At 32.4% G+C, this 24,144-nt stretch overlaps 5 protein-coding genes across 6 annotated transcripts; 3 read left to right on the forward strand and 2 right to left on the reverse strand.

Annotated features, from left to right (window-relative positions):
* Positions 1 to 1,211: 1,211 nt before the first annotated feature.
* LOC107166696 (uncharacterized) lies at positions 1,212 to 5,434 on the forward strand. 2 transcript variants are annotated; one of them, XM_089229585.1, is made up of 8 exons: positions 1,212 to 3,193; positions 3,253 to 3,493; positions 3,548 to 3,658; positions 3,716 to 4,026; positions 4,089 to 4,221; positions 4,280 to 4,456; positions 4,514 to 4,618; positions 4,679 to 5,175. In XM_089229585.1, the coding sequence occupies exons 1-8, from the start codon at positions 2,090 to 2,092 to the stop codon at positions 5,173 to 5,175; spliced, it is 2,679 nt and encodes an 892-aa protein (XP_089085711.1). In that variant the 5' UTR covers positions 1,212 to 2,089. The 2 variants fall into 2 exon arrangements, with proteins under 2 accessions (XP_089085711.1, XP_089085710.1); XM_089229584.1 differs by adding an exon at positions 5,226 to 5,434 and having other exon boundaries at positions 1,213 to 3,193; positions 4,280 to 4,618; positions 4,679 to 5,171.
* A 3,305-nt stretch (positions 5,435 to 8,739) lies between these two features.
* Positions 8,740 to 9,552, forward strand: LOC149055414 (uncharacterized). Its single transcript, XM_089229553.1, has 2 exons — positions 8,740 to 8,830; positions 8,897 to 9,552. Exons 1-2 carry the CDS (start codon positions 8,740 to 8,742, stop codon positions 9,550 to 9,552), a joined length of 747 nt encoding a protein of 248 aa, XP_089085679.1.
* Positions 9,553 to 10,723: 1,171 nt separating this feature from the next.
* Positions 10,724 to 11,974, forward strand: LOC149055415 (uncharacterized). Its single transcript, XM_089229559.1, has one exon. The coding sequence runs from the start codon at positions 10,724 to 10,726 to the stop codon at positions 11,972 to 11,974; it is 1,251 nt and encodes a 416-aa protein (XP_089085685.1).
* Positions 11,975 to 12,072: 98 nt separating this feature from the next.
* On the reverse strand, positions 12,073 to 13,516 carry LOC149055416 (uncharacterized). The gene is made up of 4 exons (XM_089228775.1): positions 12,676 to 13,516; positions 12,539 to 12,616; positions 12,395 to 12,478; positions 12,073 to 12,335 (listed from the first exon to the last, which is right to left on the reverse strand). Exons 1-4 carry the CDS (start codon positions 13,396 to 13,398, stop codon positions 12,120 to 12,122), a joined length of 1,101 nt encoding a protein of 366 aa, XP_089084901.1. The 5' UTR covers positions 13,399 to 13,516; the 3' UTR covers positions 12,073 to 12,119.
* Positions 13,517 to 16,756: 3,240 nt separating this feature from the next.
* LOC107167593 (beta-galactosidase-like) lies at positions 16,757 to 21,194 on the reverse strand. Its single transcript, XM_089229303.1, has 11 exons — positions 20,981 to 21,194; positions 20,698 to 20,864; positions 19,775 to 19,925; positions 19,622 to 19,685; positions 19,132 to 19,226; positions 18,648 to 18,837; positions 18,160 to 18,512; positions 17,811 to 18,095; positions 17,602 to 17,742; positions 17,291 to 17,500; positions 16,757 to 17,174 (listed from the first exon to the last, which is right to left on the reverse strand). Exons 1-11 carry the CDS (start codon positions 21,053 to 21,055, stop codon positions 16,971 to 16,973), a joined length of 1,935 nt encoding a protein of 644 aa, XP_089085429.1. The 5' UTR covers positions 21,056 to 21,194; the 3' UTR covers positions 16,757 to 16,970.
* Between the last annotated feature and the right edge of the window lie 2,950 nt (positions 21,195 to 24,144).

Raw genomic sequence — 24,144 nt, forward strand, 5'->3', positions numbered from 1 at the left:
TTCGATTATTTACAATAATAGATATATTATCCGTATTCAATTAAATCATTCCACCTGGACATTAGTGATTTTTTCCTGCCAAATGGCAGTAATAATCACAAATAAATGCCTTCTTAATGTGCCCTATCGGTCGCCTGGATGTCGCGGACTCTTAATAGCCGCTAGCCACCACCACCACCACCACCACCACCACCGCCACCGCTGTCACCACCGCCACCGCCGTATATTTCCTGTCATTTGGATTATTCGATATGAAAATACCTATTAGTGAATAACTTAGTAATGATCGATTTAGTCGCCAGGATGTCGTTAATAGCCACAATGGGCGTTTATATTGAAAGACACTTATATAGGTATCCTTATTTAAATAAAAATATACTACACACTGTAAAACTATTTATATTGATAGATGTATTGACATTAAGTTTCAATCAATTTATTACATTCCAGAAAATCCATTAATATTGAAAAATGCCCACCACATATTATAGTGACTACTGACTAAAAGAGCCGTTTGGCGTTTAGTCCGTCTGCTGCCTTAAACCGTTGCTCACGTATACGCTCCGTCTTTATAAATTTTTGTGAATTTAAAAGTATTTTTTTCAGTGTTTATTTCTTTGCGTATTAATTTTTAAGCATTATTTCCACCTAACACTGTGTTTTTATTTATTTTTTCTTTCATTCGCTCTTACTTTATAAAATTTTAAAATGTTTAAGTGCGATCAGTGTGCATCTACGTTTACGCGTAAGGACAATTTGGTTAGACACGGAAAAACACATACTGGTATACGTTTCCCGTGCGCTGTTTGTCCATCGACATTTTCATACAAGTCACATCTTCATAGACACCATAAAAATTTTCATGGTACGTATTTATATAATATTATTTTTAATCATTCATAATATTAATTTTTCCAAGATATCGTAAACGTACCCATACTTCGTCAACCCGCTCCAGGAGAGAGCGTTATTCAGGTTGCGCCTCCTGTCGCTCCTCAGATCCAGATAGCACCGCAAATATTTGTTCCCGATGTCCCGGCCGGTACATCAGCAGTCAACGATGATGACGACGAGATGTGTTTGGAAGTGCTTGATAACGTTGAAAATCTTGGACTGTATGATATCCAAGGTAAGTTTTTTTTTTTTTAACTATATAATGATGTATATCAATATATTTATAATTTTAGGTTATTATACACAGCTAGGAAATAAACGTATACATGCAGAAAATACTGAAACTGCAGTGAAATTAAAAAAAGTTAGACTTCAAGCAGTAACCAATTTAGGTTTCATAGAAATTCAATCGACACACAACCGTAAGGTTGTGTGGTATTATTATAAAAATATTAATAATGTACACAATTATTCAAAATTCTTCAAGTCCATCAAATCCGCATTAGTAGAGACCATTAACAAACATTGCTTGCCGATTAAATTTAATTTGAAAATAGAGGCTACATATAATAGACCTAACGTAGAAAATTCTTCCGAGAATAGAGCTTTTAAAACCTCAGCCAGGGAGATTTTTGCAGATAGCGATTTATCGTCAATTTTAGAAGATTGTTTTAATAAATTGAAACGTGAGGAGGAGGAATATACCAGTAAGGGCTCTGGATTTTCTTTCCAAAACATCGACGGCATTTTGTTGGGAATATATAAATATTCTCCATTGTCAGGCTCTTCGTTTATTCAACTACCACCATGTATTGAATATAAACGGGCTACTATTAACCCTCAAAACTCAGATCAGCAATGTTTCAAGTGGGCTATATTAGCAAAACATGTTGTAGGAGAAAATAAATTTCGTGTCAATGAAAATTATCGTCAACACGAAGGAAAATATAATTTTGATGGTATCACCTTCCCGACACCTCTTCACCAAGTAAAGATTTTTGAAAGAAATAATCCGAACGTGTCTGTCAATGTTTACGGCCTCGAAAATAAGTTTCAACCACCTAAGAAATATCCGACATACGAGGTGTACCCGCTACGCGTAGTCGATGAAGAGAAGGCGAACCATTTCGACTTGTTGTCGGTGACGGACGACGACAACACACACTACGTGTTTATATCAAATTTTTCACGACTTATGAGACATCAAAAAACTAGACATAACGGTCAAGTTGTTTTTTGTAAGCGGTGTTTCACGAGTTTCGACAATCAAATATATAAACACAAGTTGAGCGGGCAGGAGGCTATGAATCAGCATAAACTAATATGTGGAATACATAAGCCCATATTACCGGTGATGCCGAAAGAAGGTGAGTGTCTGCAATTTGATGCGTGGAAAAACACAGAGAGACACCCATTTGCCATCTATGCTGATTTTGAGACACTGCTAGTTAAGAAGGACGAAGTGAAGGGGGGAAATACGAAGATTGTTCACAAACATGAAGCGATGAGCTATGGGCTCATTGTGAAGGCGAGTGAAGATGTACCGACAGAGCTATTAGCGAGACACGAGATACCAACAGCACCAGTTATCTACCGAGGAAGTGAGAGTCGACCTGATGTGGCAAGACATTTCGTCGATACCGTGACGGATATATCGTTAAAGATTGAAAAATTACTAAAGACCAATATAGCCATAAACATGTCCGCGGATGACGTCCAGACTCACGAAGCAGCAACGCATTGCAATTTATGTAAAATAGAGTTTAGCCCACCCTCGGAGATACTATATCGCAAGACAGCTGACCATTGCCATCTCACAGGAAAATATCGTCAAGCACTTTGTAATGTATGCAACCAAAAATTGCAAACACAAAACTTTGTGCCGATATTTTTCCACAACTTGTCCAACTACGACGCACACCTGATAGTCACAGAACTTGGTCATGACACCCAAACTATAAAAGTAATACCCAACAGTGAGGAGAAATATATTTCGTTTACGAAATATGTGTCAAGCAAATTTTCGATTCGGTTTATTGATACTTTCCGTTTCATGGCAACGAGTCTATCTTCACTCGCTAAAAATCTGATAACACCAGCTCTTGAAAACTTTCGAGAAACCGCCAAAGTATTCACTGAAGATGATATGCCACTCGTGACGCGGAAAGGGGTGTACCCGTATGAGTACACCGATAGCTGGGACAAGTTGAACGATAGGCTATTACCACGGAAGAGAGACTTTTACAGCACATTGACTGAGTCGGGGATAAAGGAGGAAGAGTTCGATCACGCCAAGGAGGTATGTTATACGATTTGCGCTTATTTAGATCTATATTTTAAAATTATTGTGTTTTACAGGTCTGGAACCACTTCAATTGCAAGACTTTAGGTGATTACAGTGATTTATACCTAAAAATCGACGTCTTACTGTTGGCGGACGTTTTTGAAAACTTTCGCGATGTTTGTATGAGGACTTATAACCTGGATGCCGCTTACTACTTCACTGCACCCGGTTTAAGTTTCCACGCAATGTTGAAGTATACGGGTAAGAAGTTGGAACTTCTGACAGATTACGATATGCTCTTGATGTATGAGAATGGTCAGTATATTATTTATAAAATATGAATATAATAATAATATTGTATTTTTTTAGGTATCCGTGGTGGATTGGTACAGGCCAGCATGCGGTATGCCAAGGCCAACAATGCTAAGACACCTGGTTATGATGAGACGAAGGAGAAATCGTGGTTGATATACCAGGACTGTAAGTATAAATATTTTATTTTTTAAAAATATTTTATAACTTTTATAAACTTTATAGGTAACAACTTGTACGGATGGGCAATGTCTCAATACATGCCGTATGGTGGGTTCAACTGGGTTGAACCCAACTTGGATGGTTTGGACGGTTTGACAGCAACATCGGATATAGGACGGGTATATGAAGTAGATGTATCCTATCCGAAAGAGTTGCACGATAACCATAATGACCTGCCTTTCCTACCACAAAATAGTATACCGCGTGGATCAAAGGTACGAAAACTGATGGCTACATTTGAAAAGAAAACAAACTACGTTATACACTATAGAAACCTGCAGCAGGCGATTAAAAACGGTTTAATAGTTGAAAAAGTAAATATCTGCATTTTATAAGATTTCAAACAGGTTTTTAACATTTCTCTTATTTTTTATAGGTACATAGAGTGATACAGTTTAACCAGTCAGCGTGGTTGGCAGATTATATTAAACTTAACACTGAGATGAGGAAGAAGGCTGGTAACGATTTTGAGAGGGATTTCTTTAAGCTAATGAATAACGCTGTATTTGGTAGGTTACTAATAAACATTCTAAACATATAAAAACATTAAAATTTTACTTTGTACAGGGAAAACTATGGAATCAAAACGCAAGCAAATGAAGATGGAGCTAGTATCGTGTGAGAGGAGGTTGCAGAAGTTGATCAATAAGACTACATTCAAGCACTGTACTAGGTATAATGATAATCTCAACGCTGTGGAGCTTGAGAACAAAATTATTAAATTTGATAAACCTATCTATATCGGTAAATATACTTTAAATTTTCTATTAGTCACTATATTATATATTATATTTTGTATAGGATTTGCTGTACTTGACATTTCCAAGACGATGATGTACGATTATCACTACAACGTAATGCAGAAGCACTATGGTGATAATATCAAAATTATGTATACTGATACTGGTAAATATATTAAAACTAATTTCAAGTATATAATATATTAATTTAACATTCTTTTTCTAGATTCGTTGGTATACCATATTAAAACTGAAGATTTTTACAAAGACTTGATTGAGAATCCCATATTGATGGATAGATTAGACACGGCGGACTTGCCTCCTATCCATCCGTGCTACACTACAGCTAGGAAGAAGGTGCCCGGGTTTTTCTCTGATGAAGCAAAAGGACATATAATGACAGAGTTTTGTGCACTACGTGCAAAATCATATGCGTACAACATATATACAGGAGAAGAGGATGTGGTGAGAGAACAGATCAAGGCGAAGGGTGTAAAACAGCATGTGGTTAAAAACCGTATGACGATGGAGGATCATGTTAAGTGTTTGTTCGGAGATGAAAGTCTCGATAAATATACAGAAAATGTCTCCATACGCTCCTTTAAACACCAGCTAATGACAATCAAAACAAATAAATTGACATACAACAACTATGATGACAAAAGAGTGGTACTAGATGATAAAATACATACACTGGCTCACGGTCACTACTCTATAGAGTAAGTTTTTAATTGTATATTTTAATTTATCTTATAATATTTTTAATTTTATAGGAAAGACGAACTTGAATCTGAGGAGACTGTTGATTGGCCTGAATTAGAAGAAGAAGGACAGAACTGGAACGAGGAAGAGAAAGATTTAATGAGATTACTTCTATATGTCTAAATAATTAAATACTGTATATATTTCTAATTTGTAAATACCATGTATATATTGAAAATATTATCATGTTATATAATTATTTTTGTTATATTGTAAAATACCATGTATATATATTGAAAATGTTAGGTTATCCATGTAAAATAAAAACGTTGTAAAAATATAATATTATTATGTTTATTAAATAAAATGTATATCATTTTTAAGAATTATTTATAAACCATTTCCTTATAGCAAATACTTTATAAAATGTACATTGTTTTGGATTAAATCCCATATGAAAAATACAGCAGGGTAGAGTTTCGTCATCACATATTTGATCCAAACGAGGGCAGCCCAAGTCTTCAATGTTGACGAGTGCGACGTGTGGTATATACTCCATAAGAACTTGTTTTTTCTGTTCGCCTTTGACGTAAATGCATCTAAATTTTAATGAATTCAATATTCTACCGACTTCTTCATACTCTATGTCACCGTATTCTATAGATAGTTGATGATAATTACGTTCCAGCCACTTGTTAGTTTTACGACTTTTGTTATCCTCCATGGATTTTGAATGTTTAAAAATCCAGTGTTGGGTCGCCCAAGTTTCTGTGTCTACTATAGACATTTCTTTAATCATGTATTTATTGTTCAAGCCAAGAACGCATTGCATGTCCAAGATGGATGAAGACATTATGGCTTGTCTTTATAATAAGTTTCTATAGTGTTAAGACGGCTCAGTATAGCTGGTATAATTTTTTTAATATCATCTATACTTTCTTTGATATATTGTAATGATACTTCGCCTCTTGTCATATGCTCTGTAATCTCTATGCACGTTAATTCTAACTTTTCTGTTTGTTCCTCTTGAAATAGAATAGATTTATGATTTTCTTCAAGTAAATGCTCAACTTTATCGAGTTTATTCGAATACGATTTAACAACTTGTTCGAGATTTACTAAAAATTTATTAGTTTCACCAGACTGAGAACTACCAAACACGTTCATGTCTGTAGCTAGACTGACACTATTTTCTAATGTCACTTGTATTTATCCAACTATTGTGCGTATTATCGAACCCGAGCCATTTGACGAAAATTTTGTTCCCCTTCTTACGTATAATTTTCTCTACTAAATAGTCATTTGGATAGTTTGTTTTCAATATTTCTTCTGAATAAAAGCAGCCAGCAATTGGTTTTCCAGTATAATCTTGTAGCTGATAAGTAGTAGGTAATGTTTCATTAATTTTAACAATTTTAAATATTTCTGTAGACCAGCTCGGTAAATAGCCTTTTGCAAATACACCTTTATATGTGCTTACACGAACATTATCACCAACGTTAAATTTAATTTTTCCAGTAATAATTTTTCTTTGTTTAATTTTTACTGACGTAGGATTAGCATCAGCTTGCACTGGTGTCATGCCTATGGTCCTGTGTTTTGAATTGTTGTATTCGTTAATCAATGAAGGTAAAATAGAAACCCATTCGTGTGAACCTCGTGCCGTAAACTCTCTGAACATTTTTTCTTTCAATGTGCGGTTGAAACGTTCTACAATACAAGCCTTCATAGTACTGTACGTAGAATACTTGTGTATTTTGTGCTTCCCCATCAACGCGTCAAATGTTGAATTGTAAAATTCTTTACCATTATCGAGCTGTAATAGTTTTGGTGAGCGTTTGAGCAGTATTTTAGACATTGCACTGGAAACTTCTTTAGCAGTTTTGGATTTTAACGCTATTGCCCATGCAAATTTAGTAAAACAGTCTATAACACATAAAATATACTTGTACCCTTTATTTTTTTTCGAATATGGTATCATTTCGACCAAGTCGGCTTGCCATAGATCGTTTTTGCCATAAACATTAACCCTACGCCTTGTATAATTTTTTCTAGCTGGTTTGTGTAATTCGACTGAGATTTCACGTTTAGACATTTGGAATATGTTTTATTATCCCTGCTTCACGCAATTCTTCGAAAATCGAGAGTATTTCGTTTGAAACTCCTGTATTACCAGCTGCTTTTGACGCTAATAGTAACTTCAACCTTTCGACTAGCTCGTTAGGGTCGTTCCAGTATACTAAATTATGTTTTTGTAATTTGACTGACAGTCCAGCGCCCGATGGAAACAGATTTTGGATTAAATCCGTGTATTTATTCCCACCTCTTTTAATTTTTGTCCCGTCTGCTGTGAGATGGGCCGACGTTTGAATTAATATTGATTTATATGTTTTTAAATCGTTTTTGGTATACAGCTTAGGGTTTTTTGAAAATATTAAATTACCAAGTCCTTGTGTTAGTGGATATGACATATCTTCAATAGTTAGCGTATTATCAACGAGTTTAATATCTTTTTTACCCAAGTGTACACTTCCATTTGTTTGTATTTTAGGCCCATACGTTTTGTCTATATCGTAAGACTTATACCAGTCGTTTATTTTGAATGAATCCCCAACACTATGTTCTATGCTGTCTTCATTAACGGATGGAGCTTGAAATGTTGATGGATCGAAACGTTGTTTCAATGGCTCGATAATCGGACTTAATGTTTCCGATACTAATGAATGAATTTCTGCTTTTCCTTGTTTTAATGCCGTATACTTGCGTTTAATATTTTCTTTGGCTTTAACCAGTTCTCCGAGTACATCACCACTGGCAGCCATGACTGTGAATGAATCATTTCTACAATGACATCACTTTATATAACTACAAATGTGTCAAAACCATGACGATATCGTCCATTGTCGCGTTCACAGTCTTTGTTTATCACGATAAACTCAAATCTCCCCAGACGCCAACACGAAGTGCAAAAGTCTTTAAACTCCGAGTATGACATGTCACCAGAGCAATGCTCATTGTATACATGCTTTAAATTAGTCTCATCTTGTTTGAATAATACAATAAAATTAGCATTATCGCGCAAAAGTTGTTTTGGCACTTTTGAATAACTCTGAGCCAGATAGAAAACATCGACTAAATTATGACGACCTCTGGAGAAGTAAGTTCTCGCAATCTTTTGGTTTTCAGTAATAATATCGTCGAAAATAAACACAGAGTTCGGTAAAGCTTTCTCAGGTTCAATAACTTGTTCGTTTTCATAGAATGTAAATAATTTTATACCATCAATATCTGATAATATATCACTTAGCATTTTATATTTAGGTTGATCCAATGTTTTTGAATATATGTATACGTTGTGAAATCGTATTCCGTTTATATGCGTTAATAAGGTAAATATTAAATTAGTTTTCCCACAGCCAGAAGGGCCCACGATAAGCGCACGTATCGTATTAGGTAGTAGCGCTCCATGTCTTTGTTTCATAAACGTTGTAGGTGGATCCACGTTTTCAACTGTGAGTTTTATTCCTTGTTTGATGAACTTCATTATAAATAACTGAGCAACGACGAGAATGTAATCAGTACACAATGTCACTCGCTCGAAGAAGCAACAAGAATAAAGGCAGTGGTCTGATCAACACGCTTATAAACAAATTGCCGTTGGAAGTTCACGTGCCTGGTAAGTCCAGAATTTTAAATAATAATAATAATTTTTATTTTAAATAATAATAATATTTCTTTGTAGGTTATCAATACTGTGGACCTGGTACAAATTTAAAAAAACGATTAGCTCGAGGTGATAAAGGTATAAACCCACTGGACTCTGCTTGTAGAGACCACGATATTGCGTACGAGCATAGTAACTCTATCGCAGATCGTAACAAAGCTGATTATATATTAGAGCAGCGAGCCTGGGATAGATTCAAGTCGAAAGATTCCAGTCTAAAAGAAAAAGCTGTAGCTTGGGGCGTAACTACCGCCATGAAAGCAAAACGTAAAGTAGGTGGTGGTTGTGGATACAAAGCAGCACTTAAAGCAGCTAAAAATGTTATCAAGAAAAATGTCGGTGAAAAAAACTTGATGAAATTGACTAAAAAATGTGTAGCCGTTGCGCGAAAAACATTCAAAATTAAGAAGACCAAAGTTCCACGAACAATAAATATTCCGAAAAAAGGCGGTGTGCTACCACTCATACCGATTTTCGCCGGGTTGTCAGCTCTGGGAGCCCTGACTGGCGGCGTAGCCAACGTTGTGAAGGTCGCCAATGAGTTTAATAGAAACACTCCATCCCATTTGGGTAAAGGTTTATATCTCACGCCGTATAAAGGCAACTCGTATAAAATAGAAACACCGCATAAAAGTGGTCCAAAAGCGAAAAAGTATAGAAAGTCAAAAAACTAATTGCCACGTTACCCAGTAGAGCGTTGTACGATTACGAACTTATAAAATATGCTCGTATGATGAAATTACCTCATTTCATCGGCGTGTTTACCAGAGATAAGTTGCCTCTACGTCCTAAACATCAGGAATCAGCGATTATTAATTTGGACGCGGAAACCGGTACGGGAACGCATTGGGTAGCGTATAAAAAAATCGGAAAAAAAGTCGTATATTACGACAGCTTTGGAAATTTACCACCTCCACTAGAAGTACAAACATATTTTCACGGATGCAACATACATTTCAATTACAGCAAAGAGCAGAAATATAATACTACAAACTGTGGACACTTGTGTTTAAAATTTTTGTCATGTTCACATTAACGTTAAACGGAAACTCTAGTGATTTGTCATGCGAGATCTTTCCTCCGCTGGAAGTAGAAAATACTGCACAGATATGTCTTTTAAGCTTACAGACAAATAATTCTATACCAAACATAGAACCTGGTTGCAATACTATTGCCTTCCGTAATTTGATCAATAACAATGAGTACGTAATTATACCTACGGGGACGTATGAGTTGGATCAGTTAGAGTCTATTATACAAAAAATGATGCCCGACTATGTCAGTTTTTTTGAATTAAAAGCAAACAGCAGAACATTAAAGTGTATGATATCGTGCAGCCATGAAGTCGATTTAGGAGTCGAGAATAGCATAGCGAAATTGCTAGGATTTAGAAATGTACTATATACTACTGGTGCTACTCACGAATCTGAAAATATAGTCAACATAATGAAAATAAACTGTATAAAAGTAGAGTGTAATTTAATCACCGGCTCATTCTGTGACGGAGAACCGAGCCAGATCATACACGAGCTTTATCCTACTGTACCTGCGGGATATAAAATCGTCGAGGTACCTAGGCATCCAGTTTTCTACGGCCTCAACACGACTTCAATAACTAAAGTAAATATCGTGCTAAAAGATCAGAACGATTGTCTGATTAATCTGCGTGGTGAACCGATAACAATTCGTTTACAAATAACGCGTGGATATGGCGCTCAAATTTAATATAAAAAGAGCTTCAATCAAAAAACCTATCAGTATACTGCCTGCCGTTAAGAAGTCTACATCTAAACCGAAAAATATCAAGCTCACGAAAAATAATTTAAATTTTCTTCGTTCTTTACAATGATGGATGACTCATATTTAGACGTGACGGCCGACTATGTCGACGATTGTAAAATAACTCAAAAGAGTTACCATTCGTTCACACCGTATTCAAGCGCCGCTCTATCGTACAATGAAGAAATTAGAATTAATGTTCAAAACATGGATTCTTACACTTTGCCGTGTGAGAGTTATATTTACATCGAGGGGAAAATAAATAAACCTGCCGATGCAGTTGGTGAAGTTCGTTTTTCAAATAACGGATTGGCATTTTTATTCTCTGAGATGCGATATGAAATAAACGGGATAGAAATACAGAAATTGAAATCACCTGGAGTGTCATCATGTTTGAAAGCATACTGCTCGTATACTCCGAACGATTTGAATGCGTTAGAGAACGCGGCTTGGGACTCGGCAATGGACAGCGAAGATAATAAAAATTTTATGACCAACAATGTATTTTCTGGATGCATTCCACTAAAACATGTATTTGGGTTTTGCGAAGATTATAAGAAAATATTACTCAATTGCAATCAGCAACTGATTTTAAATCGCGCATCTACCGACCTCGATGCGATACATGTTGTGGGTACCGGAGCCACCGAAAACGTTGAGAAAAATAAGAAAATTACTATTGAACTGACTAAGGTGACTTGGAAGATGCCTATTATCAAAGTCAGTGATAAAGAAAAATTAAAGTTATTGAAAGTATTAGATTCTCGTAAAACACTGTCGTGTGCGTTCAGGACCTGGGATCTATGCGAGTATCCCGTGCTCCCTAGAAACACTTCTCATTCGTGGACTGTAAAGTCTAGCAGCTTACTCGAAAAACCTAGATTTGTTTTGTTTGGATTACAAACAAGTAGAAAAAACAATATCGAAGTCGACGCTGGGCGATTTGATCACTGTCAACTAAAAAATCTTAAAGTACACTTAAACTCCGAGGTGTATCCATATGAAGACTTTCGAGCTGATTTTAAAAATAATACCACCAGCATACTCTACAAAGCTTATACAGACTTTCAAAAATCGTATTACGAGAGAGATTATTGTGAACCATTGTTATCAAAACATATTTTTCAAAACTATGTGCCAATCGTCGTTGTTGATTTGTCGTACCAGAATGATAACGTGAAATCATCGACCGTGGACCTACGAATAGACTTTGAAACGGACACCGTCATTCCAGAAAAGACTGCAGCTTATTGTTTAATACTACATGACCAGATTATAACTTACAATCCGTTTAGTGGAGATGTTAGAAAATTGTAAACCTTGTATATATTTTGTAATTTTTTTATATACTTTATAAATATCTTGTTTTAAATATAAATTGTAAACCTTAATCTAATAAATGAAAAAACTTGTTTAAGTATCACGCTTGTTTTTATTTTACACAAAAATTATTTAAACAATATTATTCAAATAATTTGCGTTTAGCGTTCCGCTTGGTTGATTTTTTTGTCAACTTTTGACCCGTGAAGCCGAGAAGAGATGGCGAGTGGTTAAAAGACGTCGGACCGTCGTTCTCATCAACTGTAGGGCTAGATTCAATATATTGAGGCGCTGGATCAAAGTATTGGGGAAGAGTGTCTGTGATCGACGGTGGTAGACTGCCAGGATCATAAATAGGCTATACAAAAATAATAATTTGTTAATATATATATATTTATTTTAAAAATTAAATGTTACCAATGACTTGGCTGGTGCCCATGTTGCCTGTGTAAGGTTGATTTGGTTTAAAAAATCATCTATACCACGATCCTCGTCAGCTGCCTAAAATAATTATTATAATTAATACTTGTATTATTTCAATATAAATAAGTTATAAATTACCCCTGCTTGTGATAGCATTGGAGACATGGCTGAGTATCTCGGAGGTGAAATGAGCCTCACTTCGGATTCGGTGAATAACTATAAAATAATAATTACACGTTAAATATTTTTACAAACGATATAATTTAAAGGTTTACCTCGGGTGACGTTTCACCATTCCATCGTTGCGCCCATTGTTCAGCTAATTGAGTAGTAGCATTTATTTTGAGCTGACTGATGAAGTTCATGTCTCCTTTAGGAGTTGATCCAATTATTTTATCGTCATTTAAATTTTTGATAAAAACGATCATTTCATCGTTGTTTTTCGGTGGTGATTTCACATTGGTGAATTCCTGGTCCAAATAATTTCCAATAACCTCAAACTGTTGTAAGACAACTGGCCGTATGATGGTTGACTTTCGAACGACCGTTTCATGAATTGACCATTCTAAATATTGCATTTTCATTAAATCTGTCCTATTTAACAATATTCGACACCCGGCTTGTCTTTTCGACTCAATCACTAACACATTTTCTCCTTGATACGTCATGTTAGATAGCGAAATAATTTCTGTTTCCAGAAATAAATTTCGCTTGTATTTTTTAGGTTGCTCGAGTATAAACGACAATATATTTCCCATAAGTGAGAAAATACGTTTTAGAAATTCGGTAGACATATTTACATATCGTGAAGGTGTTATTATTTGCACTATAGTGTTGAAATCATCTGTAGGATCAAGACCTACATTCAAAAACTTACGGCCGGTGAAGTCTAGTGTAAAATTGCTACAGTCGATGAGCTCTGCAGGCGGTGTTGGTGGAATATATGTAAAATTCTTCTTCTGGTAAATTGTTTCCATGTTTCTGATTGATCCAGCCATGATTAAAATAATTTTTAAACACTAAAACACACTTTTAAACGACTTGCTGCTAGAACGGATACTCAACTACTAACGATTTTGATCGACAATATAAAGTGGGAAACATTGGTAGCGCTAGTGTCAGGCGGTGGCGGCGTCGGTGGCGGTGGTGACAGCGGTGGCGGTGGTGGTGGTGGTGGTGGTGGTGGTGGTGGTGGTGGTGGTGGTGGTGGTGGTGGTGGTGGTGGTGGCTAGCGGCTATTAAGAGTCCGCGACATCCAGGCGACCGATAGGGCACATTAAGAAGGCATTTATTTGTGATTATTACTGCCATTTGGCAGGAAAAAATCACTAATGTCCAGGTGGAATGATTTAATTGAATACGGATAATATATCTATTATTGTAAATAATCGAAACAGCGCTAAAATATACCTACTTAATGTATCTTATTGTTAATACGACGCCCAACGTGCTTAATTTACTAGTAGAAACGGCTATAGCATATTTCAATAATAATGTATAACATTCGATTTCCACTGGGTTAAATAAAAATATAACTGATAACTGATAACAAATGATAAATATAACAATTTATTTGATAACCGTGGGAGAACGGCGATGTGATAACGGCGGTAAAAGATAATCATCGTATATGATAACAATAATATGTGATAACAAATGATAACTGGTTAAATGTATCTCACGTACGCGATCGGGCGGCGGCGCACTCGGATGATGGTGAGGGTCAGGGTGAGGGTGAGGTTTTTGAACCTAACCGTCATATATCAATTTCACACTTGTTCGGATATATATGATAACAATAATATGATAAGTGATAACATGATAAGTGATAAGTGATAACAATTATATGATAACTGATAAGTGATAACATAATAAATGATAACGATAATATACGTCTCACACGTACGCGATCCGGCGGCGGCGCACTCGGATGATGGTGAGGGTCAGGGTGAGGGTGAGGGTCAGGGTGAGGGTGATGGTGAGGGTGAGGGTGAGGGTGAGGGTCAGGGTGAGGGTGATGGTGAGGGTGAGGTGTTTGAACTCTCTTTTTTATCCTACTAATGCTAATAATGTCGGGTTTCTACTTATTGAGGGATATTTTTGACAGATGAATTTGGCCCTTCTCCGCTGAAAACGAATTTATTCGCACCGGATGTTTAAATTTCGACTAATTAACAATGACGCCGTCGCGTCGTTTCATTAGTGTTCATATAATCATATTACATGATACGACAGACTACGTTATTCGTTAGTCAGAGTCAAAGTTAAACCACGTCAAAAGTTTCTAAATCATTGATAACTCTAAACATCTGAGATTACATTATTAACTATATAGTATATATGTATACATCGTGTGCTATATACGTATATATATATGCCGGTATACTTATAATCTTCCCTTTGACCAACTTATGCTTTTAGTGGAAATGATTTAAGCTATAGTGACGATGATAGTAATAATCATCATTGAATTACTGTGCGCAACACTCATCGGACGTAGTATTATACTATTATCCATACTTATTTGAACATATTGTATTGTATATAATGCAGTAGTATAATACACACTATAATAATATGTAAATCATTAATCAGTAAAATGTTCCGTTATTATTATTGTGGTTAGCTAAAGAAAAACAATTTTGAAGATGGAAAAGCTTAGATTTTACTACGATTACAATGATTTATAACAATTTCGTGTATAAATATTTAAAGTATAGATTTAAAAAAAGCAGAAAATGATTTTCCATTTGACTACCATGCATTTTACGTGTGGATCTCTTGTCTTCAATTTGCCATCCAATGAAGTTTGGACGACCAAATTCGATATGTATACATTAATAATACTCACGAACTTCGCGGTTTACAGTGTAAATTTTACACTGTTCACTATTAGTATTGTTTTTTTTTTTTATATATATATAAATAAATAGTGTAATATGTATTTTTGTATCGCATTAAACTCGTAATAATATTAGGCTTGTTAAATGTTGATGAAAAAAAAAACTAACATACATACATGTATATTAATTTTATTATTATCAACCAAATAACATGATAATGTTATAATATATCATCGTGATAAAAATTGAAAATTGTTCATGACAGTATATGGAGTTGCACTGCATATTTTAACAGTACAAAAATGAACGTGTCTATTCCAAAAACATTGAATTACCATCATGATGTTTTGAAATGAATATTAATTAGATACATATTTTCGGTTATCAGAATTAATTAAAAAAAAAAAAAAATTACATAATACATTTTAATATGTAACATTATTTATAATTTATTACTACAACTCTTTTTAACTATTTTATTAAAAACGTTATTTGCTAATTAATTGTATAATATTTTATTTTAATGTTTTACGTATTATCTTTCATTTTTATTTTTTTTCATAAAGAATTATAGTTCTTATTCAACATTACGTCAATATACGCACATTACATGAATAAATCAATTAATTAATAATTATTAATATGAAAAAGTTTGCACTATATTTCTGTATCATAATATTATCATGTGTCTACTGTTTGTTTAATAGATGCATGCTTTTTTTTTACATGATAATCAATTATTTATAAACTCAACAAATTTAGAACACATAGTAATTACTGTTACATATTAAATTGAATTCAATTATAACTACACAATATTTATAATATGTTTATATTTAGGCACATCATATAACAATAAATTAGATTAATTTATCTTAGTTCATGTCACACATGATAACTTTTATAGTTTATGCAATTTAAACACACTTAATTGCTTTTATTTATTTAGTTATATAATATAGTGGAATCATGAGATACCTAGACGTATTATACAGTACTCATAATATTGTTTATGAAAACAGCATCGTATAATTATTTATGTTTATCATATTAAGTTTTTTCTATACTTAATATCATTTATTTTTAGCTATTTAATAATATAATAATATATACAGGAAGTTTAAAATGTTTAGAATATATCATTAAACAAATTTTTAGAACTGATAAATGATATCGACCTGATGAATAAATGATAAGCTGATTTACCTAATGAATGTGTAGCAGTGTTATCTGTTTTTGCTAAATACAAGTATAAAAGTATAAATATAAAAAAATAATAGTAATTAAAGCGTTTCAAAATGTTTGAAAACCTTCTATATTAGAAAGTAGAAACTAGTAACTACTATAATTATGAAAACGGAATACTTCAAGATTTGTTTAAAATTGTTATATTATAATTTCTATGTTAATTCATCGTTTTATATTATCATATAGTACGATATAAAACACTTTGTTCAAATCAAATTACTGATACATCTTGGTCATCTTGGTATTTCAAATAATTAAAATAGCATTTAACATAATCATAATATATTATAGAATTAAGTTATCGATGTATTTTTGTAAATAATGCCTGCACCCGATACCGTATTATGCTACCATGGGAATTATTATAAATAACAAAAAAATAATTATAATGTACTTATTGTAAGCAAAAAAAGTTTTTTACATTATGTTGCAAATAAATACCTAATTAGTAATATACAACATAATATATGTATTCTGAGCTACAAGTTTATGGTGCCATTGATATTCGGCTTGTCAACGAACTTAATTGACAAGTCTTGAGGTGCTCTTTCAAGTTCAAACATGACAAGTGTATTGACAGCGGGTGGTGGCTTTAGAAAAGTAGCAGGTACGTAGAGTGTATACTGAGGTCCAGCAAGTGGCCAATATCGACCCAAATTTATATCGTTCAAAAATGCTACACCCTGTTAACATAAGAATTAAGAAAAATATGTTTTTAAAGATAACTTGAGTGCACTTCAACGAATAATAGTAAAAAATGATTAAAAAAAAAAAAAAAAAAAAAAATTAGAATACACACTTTAGTCCAACCCGAAGTATCCAGATAAGTATCTAAGATACTCGTATTGTACTCGTCTGGCAAAGTGAACTCTGTTCTGTAAAATGCCGGTACTTGGACATTTTCCACTGGTTTGATTGCAGAAAGCCAAGACGTTTCATTTAGAGGATGAGCAATCATCTTCCACGGACCAACTTTTTCATTGTCAAGAAGTACTTGACCCAAAATTCCCTGAACAGCATATAATTAATGTTTTGTAAAATGTATTTCATAAACACAATTTCACTGAAAACAAATTATTATAATAATTAGTAATCATTTTATCAGTTAACCTTTCTGTCTTCGATGAAATCTCCATAGTTTATCCTTCCTTGGTTCTCAATCAAAATACTCAGTTTTTGTGCTGAATGATTTTTTATGTTCAAAAATATAGTCGTATTTCCTTTTAGTCGATTCATAGTGCCAACTTGTATCTGAAATTTCATTATAATATTTTTAACATAGATCTTTCGACACCTGTTGTGTCTGTATGTGACTTTACTTGATCCAAGTATATGATAGCTCGATCTCTTATGGAGCCCACGGTTAGATTCACCGGGTTGTGGAACTTATTTAATAATATTGTTTCATACATTACAAATCCGGTGTTGATATCCATATCTTCAAACGTTAACGGTTTAGCGCTTAGCACTGGTTTGAACCGATGAGTAATTTTTTCAAATATACTAACCACTGGCTGTAAGTAGAATGTGCCATAATATGCTGCTTTAAGCGTTGGATTCGACGATATGTTGCGATTATACTCTGGTACTATACCAGGGTATTTCTAAAAATAAAAATTTTTACTTTTGTCTATGACTATATGAAAAGTGAAAACTGTAATGACTCACGGCGTTCTCGAGCGTCTGTTTAATCATAAAATATTTTTCAGTCAAGTCACCAGCTTCAGTTAACGGAGCATCATAATCGTATGATGTTAATTGAGATATATATCCAACATTCGCATCGGAGTCATTGAGAGTGTTGGCACCAGACGTAAATCCGAAATTCGTACCTCCATGGAACATATAAAAGCTAAACGAAGCGTTCAATGATATCATTGATTTCATTTGCTTCACAACATCGATAGAGTTTATTTTAGGATGTGGTTCCTGCCAATGAGCCAACCAACCAGGATAAAACTCAGAATTGACAGGTGGTCCACCTTTTTGAAAGTTTTTCATAAATTCAAAACATTTGGAAGCTAAAAAATTATGCATCATCGAATGAATGAACGTAAACGTATAAGTAGTATTATGGTAAAAATGCCAAAATGGTCTAATAAAACAAATTGTGTGAATAAAATGACCATACCTATTATGGGTCCTATACTACTAACCATTTGGTGAAATCCCGAAATCAACAGTCGCGTACACTTCTGGAATGGGGCCACAGTCAAAATTCCTCTGATTACATATATCAATTGTATAGAGTAGAGCTTTATCTCCTACGTAGCTTTTAACTAAATCACGTAACCACAGTTTGTAGTCTGAATCACATGCGTAGAAACTCCCATACTCGTTCTCCACCTATGTGAAATAAATTCAAAATAGCTAAAATAATTAACATCTATATAAATATGATATTATTAAATACTATTTATTTTTAAATATTACGTAGGTAAAAATGTTGAAAATACTGTTTTAAAATTATTATTATTATTATTATTATTGTTATTGTTGTTGTTGTTGTTTTACAGCATCAAAAACTAAGGCTATTAACTTGAAATTATATATTAATTATTAGAAGTAAAAGAACATTGTATATACTTATTTAAAAATATAATTTTATTCTGACGGTTGTTTGTATAATTGTTTTATCACCTGGACCATAATAATATTTCCACCATTTCCGTACAAATGAGGTTGCATTTTCTGCATAAGCACACTAAACCATTGCGAAACATATTTTTTATAACCTAAAATAGAAAATTTAAATATTAAACAGTAACAATATAACGGTCATGTTATAAAATATAGCTAACACAATATAATACATAACATATTTAGCATAATTATAATATAAGGATAATATGAGTTAACCATTAACTGATTCAAATCATTTAATGTTTAATTTAGAATAATAAGTGATATCAAAACTTTGAATAAATTAATAAGTCTATTTTTAGAAAAAAAAAATAACCATAAATTATATTTTTATATTTTTATATTTCAGATAATAAACCATGAGTTAATGTTTTATGTACAATTACATTAACTTTTAAATTTCAATCGCCTTATACATATATATTATGTATGCTTTTTTATGTTTAATTATATTTTAATAATATCAGTATTTTCTTAACCATCATACTCGAATCATTAGTTCTCAAGCTTCCCTTGGGCGTAACGTTCAATAACCAATATGGAAATCCACCCTGAAAATTAATAGCTGTGTAATATAACTTTTACTAATATGAATCTGTTGCAAATATGAGTAACGAAGGGAAACTACAACTAAACTTACGAAATCACGTTCAGCACAAATGTATGGACCAGGTCTCAAGAGTAGGTACATACCTTCGTCCTGGATCAATTTTATAAAATACTCCAAGTCGGCCATCCCTTCAAAATTATATGTACCGGGGAATGGTTCGTGTAAGCTCCATTCTACATAACTATAAATAAGTATCTATCACAATTATTTATAATTTATCGTGTCACATTGTAATATAACAGTAGGTATATTTTTCTAATGGACTAAGTGGACTTCATTCGTTTCCCATTTTTTATTAACCATTCTTTATGTGGGAACTGGTAAATAATCCTTTAACGAATTATTAACAACCATTATACATGGATAAAAATACACATATCATTACATTTAACATTGAATAAAAAGAAAAATAATTACATACTTTGAAACTTGTTTATAGTATAATGTGAATTCTAGGTTCTTCAATGTTTTTTTTTTTTATTCGTACTAATATGTAGATTGTACACACTGCCTACTATCTACCATCTATAGAAACTAATGACTATGTTTCTTGCGTTTTCGACCATTATTATTATAGCTAATTTTTAAGTAGATGTAATTGAACTAATTTCTCTGCGTATATTAGCGTAATAGGTAGCGTGTAAATGTATACTCTTATAACTTAATTCAATCGTAACAAATTCTCTTTAAATCTTTTAGAAAATTATGAATTATAATACGCGTAATGCTACTATCAGATTCAATCTGCATATTTCTCAGAAAATCGAAAACCACAATATTATATAAAATACTTTACAATATGGGTACAACAACATTTAAAAACTAAAAAAAAAATAAACGGTCATAATGTTTATATCGTAAAAAATTTGTCTAAAATACAATGTTGATGTATTGTTTTATTTAACTGCATTTAATAAAACTATAATATACAGTATAGGATTATAAACACTCACGTTGTAATAGCATTCAATCCAGTGGCTTTTATTTTTTGAATTCTGTCTTTCCAATAAGGTTTAGGAATCCGAAAATAGTGCAAATCACCAGAAACGTATCGAAACACTTCTCCGTCTTTGAGGAATTCATTTTTTTCATAGTCTACAATAAACGTCCGATTGTTTGTCTAAAAAATATGAAATCAATACAATCAGCTGGAACATCTAATTATTTTATTTTATTTGAGCTGTCGATTTCGAAGTTATATCTTAATACATTTTTGTATAAGTCTGATATACTTACCGAATTATGATGAGTATCAGACAAGACGAAAACAAAATATAATGACCAAAAACAACATAAGCCCATCCAATGCATGGTTCACTAATAGAAAAAAACTTAATATGGATTACAACATGAAATAAATTATATTTTTCTAATTTTGTGTTCTACACGTTACGAGTTCGCTGCTCTATAACAAACAACAGTCGGGTAGATAATCTTCCACTTGAAAGTCTTATACAACCATTCCATATTATATGATATATGATATAGCTGTTATCTGTTTATTCGCTTTTTTTTTTTTTGAGCAATAAAGAATTTAATCATAATTAAATTTAAAATTGATTTAATTGTCAAATAATTATTAAACAAACTACACTATGGCACTGATTTTAAGTACGGTTTTAACTTATTAGTCGAAATATAACAGAGTGATCATAGTTTCATATTACAGAAAAAATACACAAAATAGAGAAAAATAATAATATTATAATTTACATAGTTTGTATTTTGATTTCCTTAGAAAACATTTTTACATAATATAATATATACATATATACAAAATAATACACCTATAGTTAAACAATTTTATTATTTAGTGATCCTTGGCTTACACTTAAACTGATAACACAATAAGTACTTTTTTAAAGCAACTGTATTGATGATATAGACTATTATAATAGTATCATATTAGTTTAAATGATACCGAATCATTGATTTATAAAACATTATGTTTAACCTCATAGTTCATGTTTAACACAAAGTATTATTTAACAAAAACAACGTTTAAATATACCTTTTGTTTTATTTATAGTACAAATCTTCAACAGATTGGTAACTAATTTTTATATCATTAAATATCAATATCAATAATATTTTTCATTTACCTACTTTGTTTGACTCTATGTTTAATATTCAAATTCGATACGAGTACAATATTATGTTATTGTTTATTAAAACTTGAAAATTATATCAACCGGATAATTTGTGAAAAATCATGATATGCAAACTTTAAATACCTAGTAAAGTTAAGTAGGTACATCATATTATTATACAGTACGTTGAAATAATCTAAATAAAGTTGTATCTTTGGTCTTAAAATTCAAAAAATATATTTAAAATTTTGCATTATTGTTAAATAAAATTTTTTAATAAAAACGTTGGTTTTTTAACAACTTGAAACTATGTAAAAAAATATTTTGAAAAAGTCAGGTTAGGTTAGGTCTTTTTGAAATAATGAGTGTTGTTTGATAAATCAATCACCCTGTATATATATATTATATTGTCGTATACATCGCTGGTTTTATCCATTCTGTTATCTAACGCCAATCCCAAAGTTTTATAATAATATATTATATATATATATATATATATATATCAATATAAGCTATTTTTTTTTTTAACAACTTAACGAGTAGCATTGGCAGTGGGCATAAAAAAATGTTTATCACGACTCATCGTCTGTAAAAATATTTGACACCAAGCTGCATACAGAAGTCCAATCTCCCAACTCCTCGGTCGATTGCTAATCGTCGGAATCGGCGTTCTAGAAGTAATTTGAATAAAAAGGATATTATTCTCGAGGAGTTAAAAATTTAACCTTCTCAGACTTGGTCAATTTTCACCAATCGACATATTTTTTAAAAAGTCAATTTAAATTTTTAAGGATTTTTTTTTAATTTTTGGGATAAAAAAAATAAAGTCAATGTCATTAAAATGTAATCTGGTAATTTAGCGTAATACGGAACAAATACTTCTTGGATAAACTGCAGCATTGTAGAGTATTTAGCAGTATTTAACGAACTTATAAATTTACCTGAAAGCTGTGATATTTTTGGTTTGGCATATCAAAAATACAAAAATATGATCCTTATTTAAATTTTAAAGAATCAAAAGAAACTTATAAAATTATAAATCACAACGACCGTCAGTATTTGAGCATATTTATTAGAGTCTATTTATTCTAAAAGTTTCTATAAACATTATATTTACAATTGATTTATGGTAAATTGCTAATATGCATACGAGCAAGCCGCTAGCATATGAATGAATGAATGTTTAAAAATTGCAGCATTATCGCCGTTATTTGTTTATCTTTTTTAGAAGATTCTAGATACCATCGCCTTCGGCCACGGGAACACCCGAAATACCCCATGAAATTATAATAAAATAATATGTAAATTTATTAAAAAGTTAATGAATATTATTACAACATTTGAACAAAACATAGGCTAAAGCACGTCTTATAGAGTTATGAAGAATATTAAAAAAAAAAAAAATCCGTTGGAAAGATTTTGAGTTAAATCCGAAAAAACGTCAAACATAATTACGTTGCAAAGAATTTTATATAATCGTATAGAAATATTGATAATATGATATCATATATTATGATATCAATGTGTACTTACACCTGTAGGACACATGCAGCAGCATTTCATATAATATGCATTATACATATTATAGGTAGACGATTTGGGCGGCCCACATGCGATTCGGCCGTTTATTCAAATTTCGAATTAATTCGCGTATTTATGCATCTCTTGTGTACCGAAAAATGCTTCCGCCACCGCCACGTAATAATAACAATAATAATATAATACTGCGATATCATTCCGGGCAAATATCTGCGTTGTTTTATTTTTATTTTGAATGTTTAATTCCACAGTGCGAGCTATAGCGCTTTGAGTCTTCGGTTGATTATATTATGGCTTTAAAATCGAATTTTCAGCCAAAATGATTAACATGATAATATTTTAATTCTATCTACTCACGAATATCTATAATAAAATAATGATATACAGCAGGTAAATTGTTTTGTTTTTTTTTTTTCAAAACTCGTAGTGTTGTTTTAAAATAAAAACTTTGCTACCGAATGATGAATTCAGTTTACTGGAAAATTCACTTGAAACGCATTCGACATCGCATAGGTATACTAGCGTATTTAATTAGTTTAATAATAGGTATATTCATTGTTCATACATCATACGTCATATGATGTCATCGAAAAAACATAAGTGCAGTAGTTGTTATCAATGGACTATATCTAAAACTCAACTCACTGCACATGGGACTAACTAGTACGTTTTATTAATTTTTGTGCGTTTGATAAAGAATATTCATAACGTTTTAATATAATTATAGCCATAACGTCCTTTTATCGTGTAATTTGTATATTTAAACAACAT

This window comes from Diuraphis noxia, unplaced genomic scaffold (genome assembly GCF_037042655.1).
Source record: "Diuraphis noxia isolate RWA-SAM2 unplaced genomic scaffold, SU_Dnox_SAM2 contig0005, whole genome shotgun sequence".
Lineage (NCBI taxonomy): Eukaryota > Metazoa > Arthropoda > Insecta > Hemiptera > Aphididae > Diuraphis > Diuraphis noxia.

Bases quoted from the DNA above. Each gene is read 5' to 3' on its own strand.
- LOC149055415 (XM_089229559.1), top strand. From the start codon at position 10,724: ATGATGGATGACTCATATTTAGACGTGACGGCCGACTATGTCGACGAT.
- LOC149055414 (XM_089229553.1), top strand. From the start codon at position 8,740: ATGTCACTCGCTCGAAGAAGCAACAAGAATAAAGGCAGTGGTCTGATC. The intron at 8,831-8,896 runs GTAAGTCCAGAA...ATTTCTTTGTAG, and splicing joins GTTGGAAGTTCACGTGCCTG to GTTATCAATACTGTGGACCT.
- LOC107166696 (XM_089229584.1), top strand. From the start codon at position 2,090: ATGAGACATCAAAAAACTAGACATAACGGTCAAGTTGTTTTTTGTAAG. The intron at 3,194-3,252 runs GTATGTTATACG...TGTGTTTTACAG, and splicing joins AGTTCGATCACGCCAAGGAG to GTCTGGAACCACTTCAATTG. The intron at 4,619-4,678 runs GTAAATATATTA...TTCTTTTTCTAG, and splicing joins AATTATGTATACTGATACTG to ATTCGTTGGTATACCATATT.
- LOC149055416 (XM_089228775.1), bottom strand. From the start codon at position 13,398: ATGGCTGGATCAATCAGAAACATGGAAACAATTTACCAGAAGAAGAAT. The intron at 12,617-12,675 runs GTAAACCTTTAA...ATTATTTTATAG, and splicing joins ATGGTGAAACGTCACCCGAG to TTATTCACCGAATCCGAAGT. The intron at 12,336-12,394 runs GTAACATTTAAT...ATTTTTGTATAG, and splicing joins GGGCACCAGCCAAGTCATTG to CCTATTTATGATCCTGGCAG.
- LOC107167593 (XM_089229303.1), bottom strand. From the start codon at position 21,055: ATGCATTGGATGGGCTTATGTTGTTTTTGGTCATTATATTTTGTTTTC. The intron at 18,096-18,159 runs GTGAGTCATTAC...TTTTATTTTTAG, and splicing joins AACAGACGCTCGAGAACGCC to AAATACCCTGGTATAGTACC. The intron at 17,175-17,290 runs GTGTGTATTCTA...TTATGTTAACAG, and splicing joins ATACTTCGGGTTGGACTAAA to GGTGTAGCATTTTTGAACGA.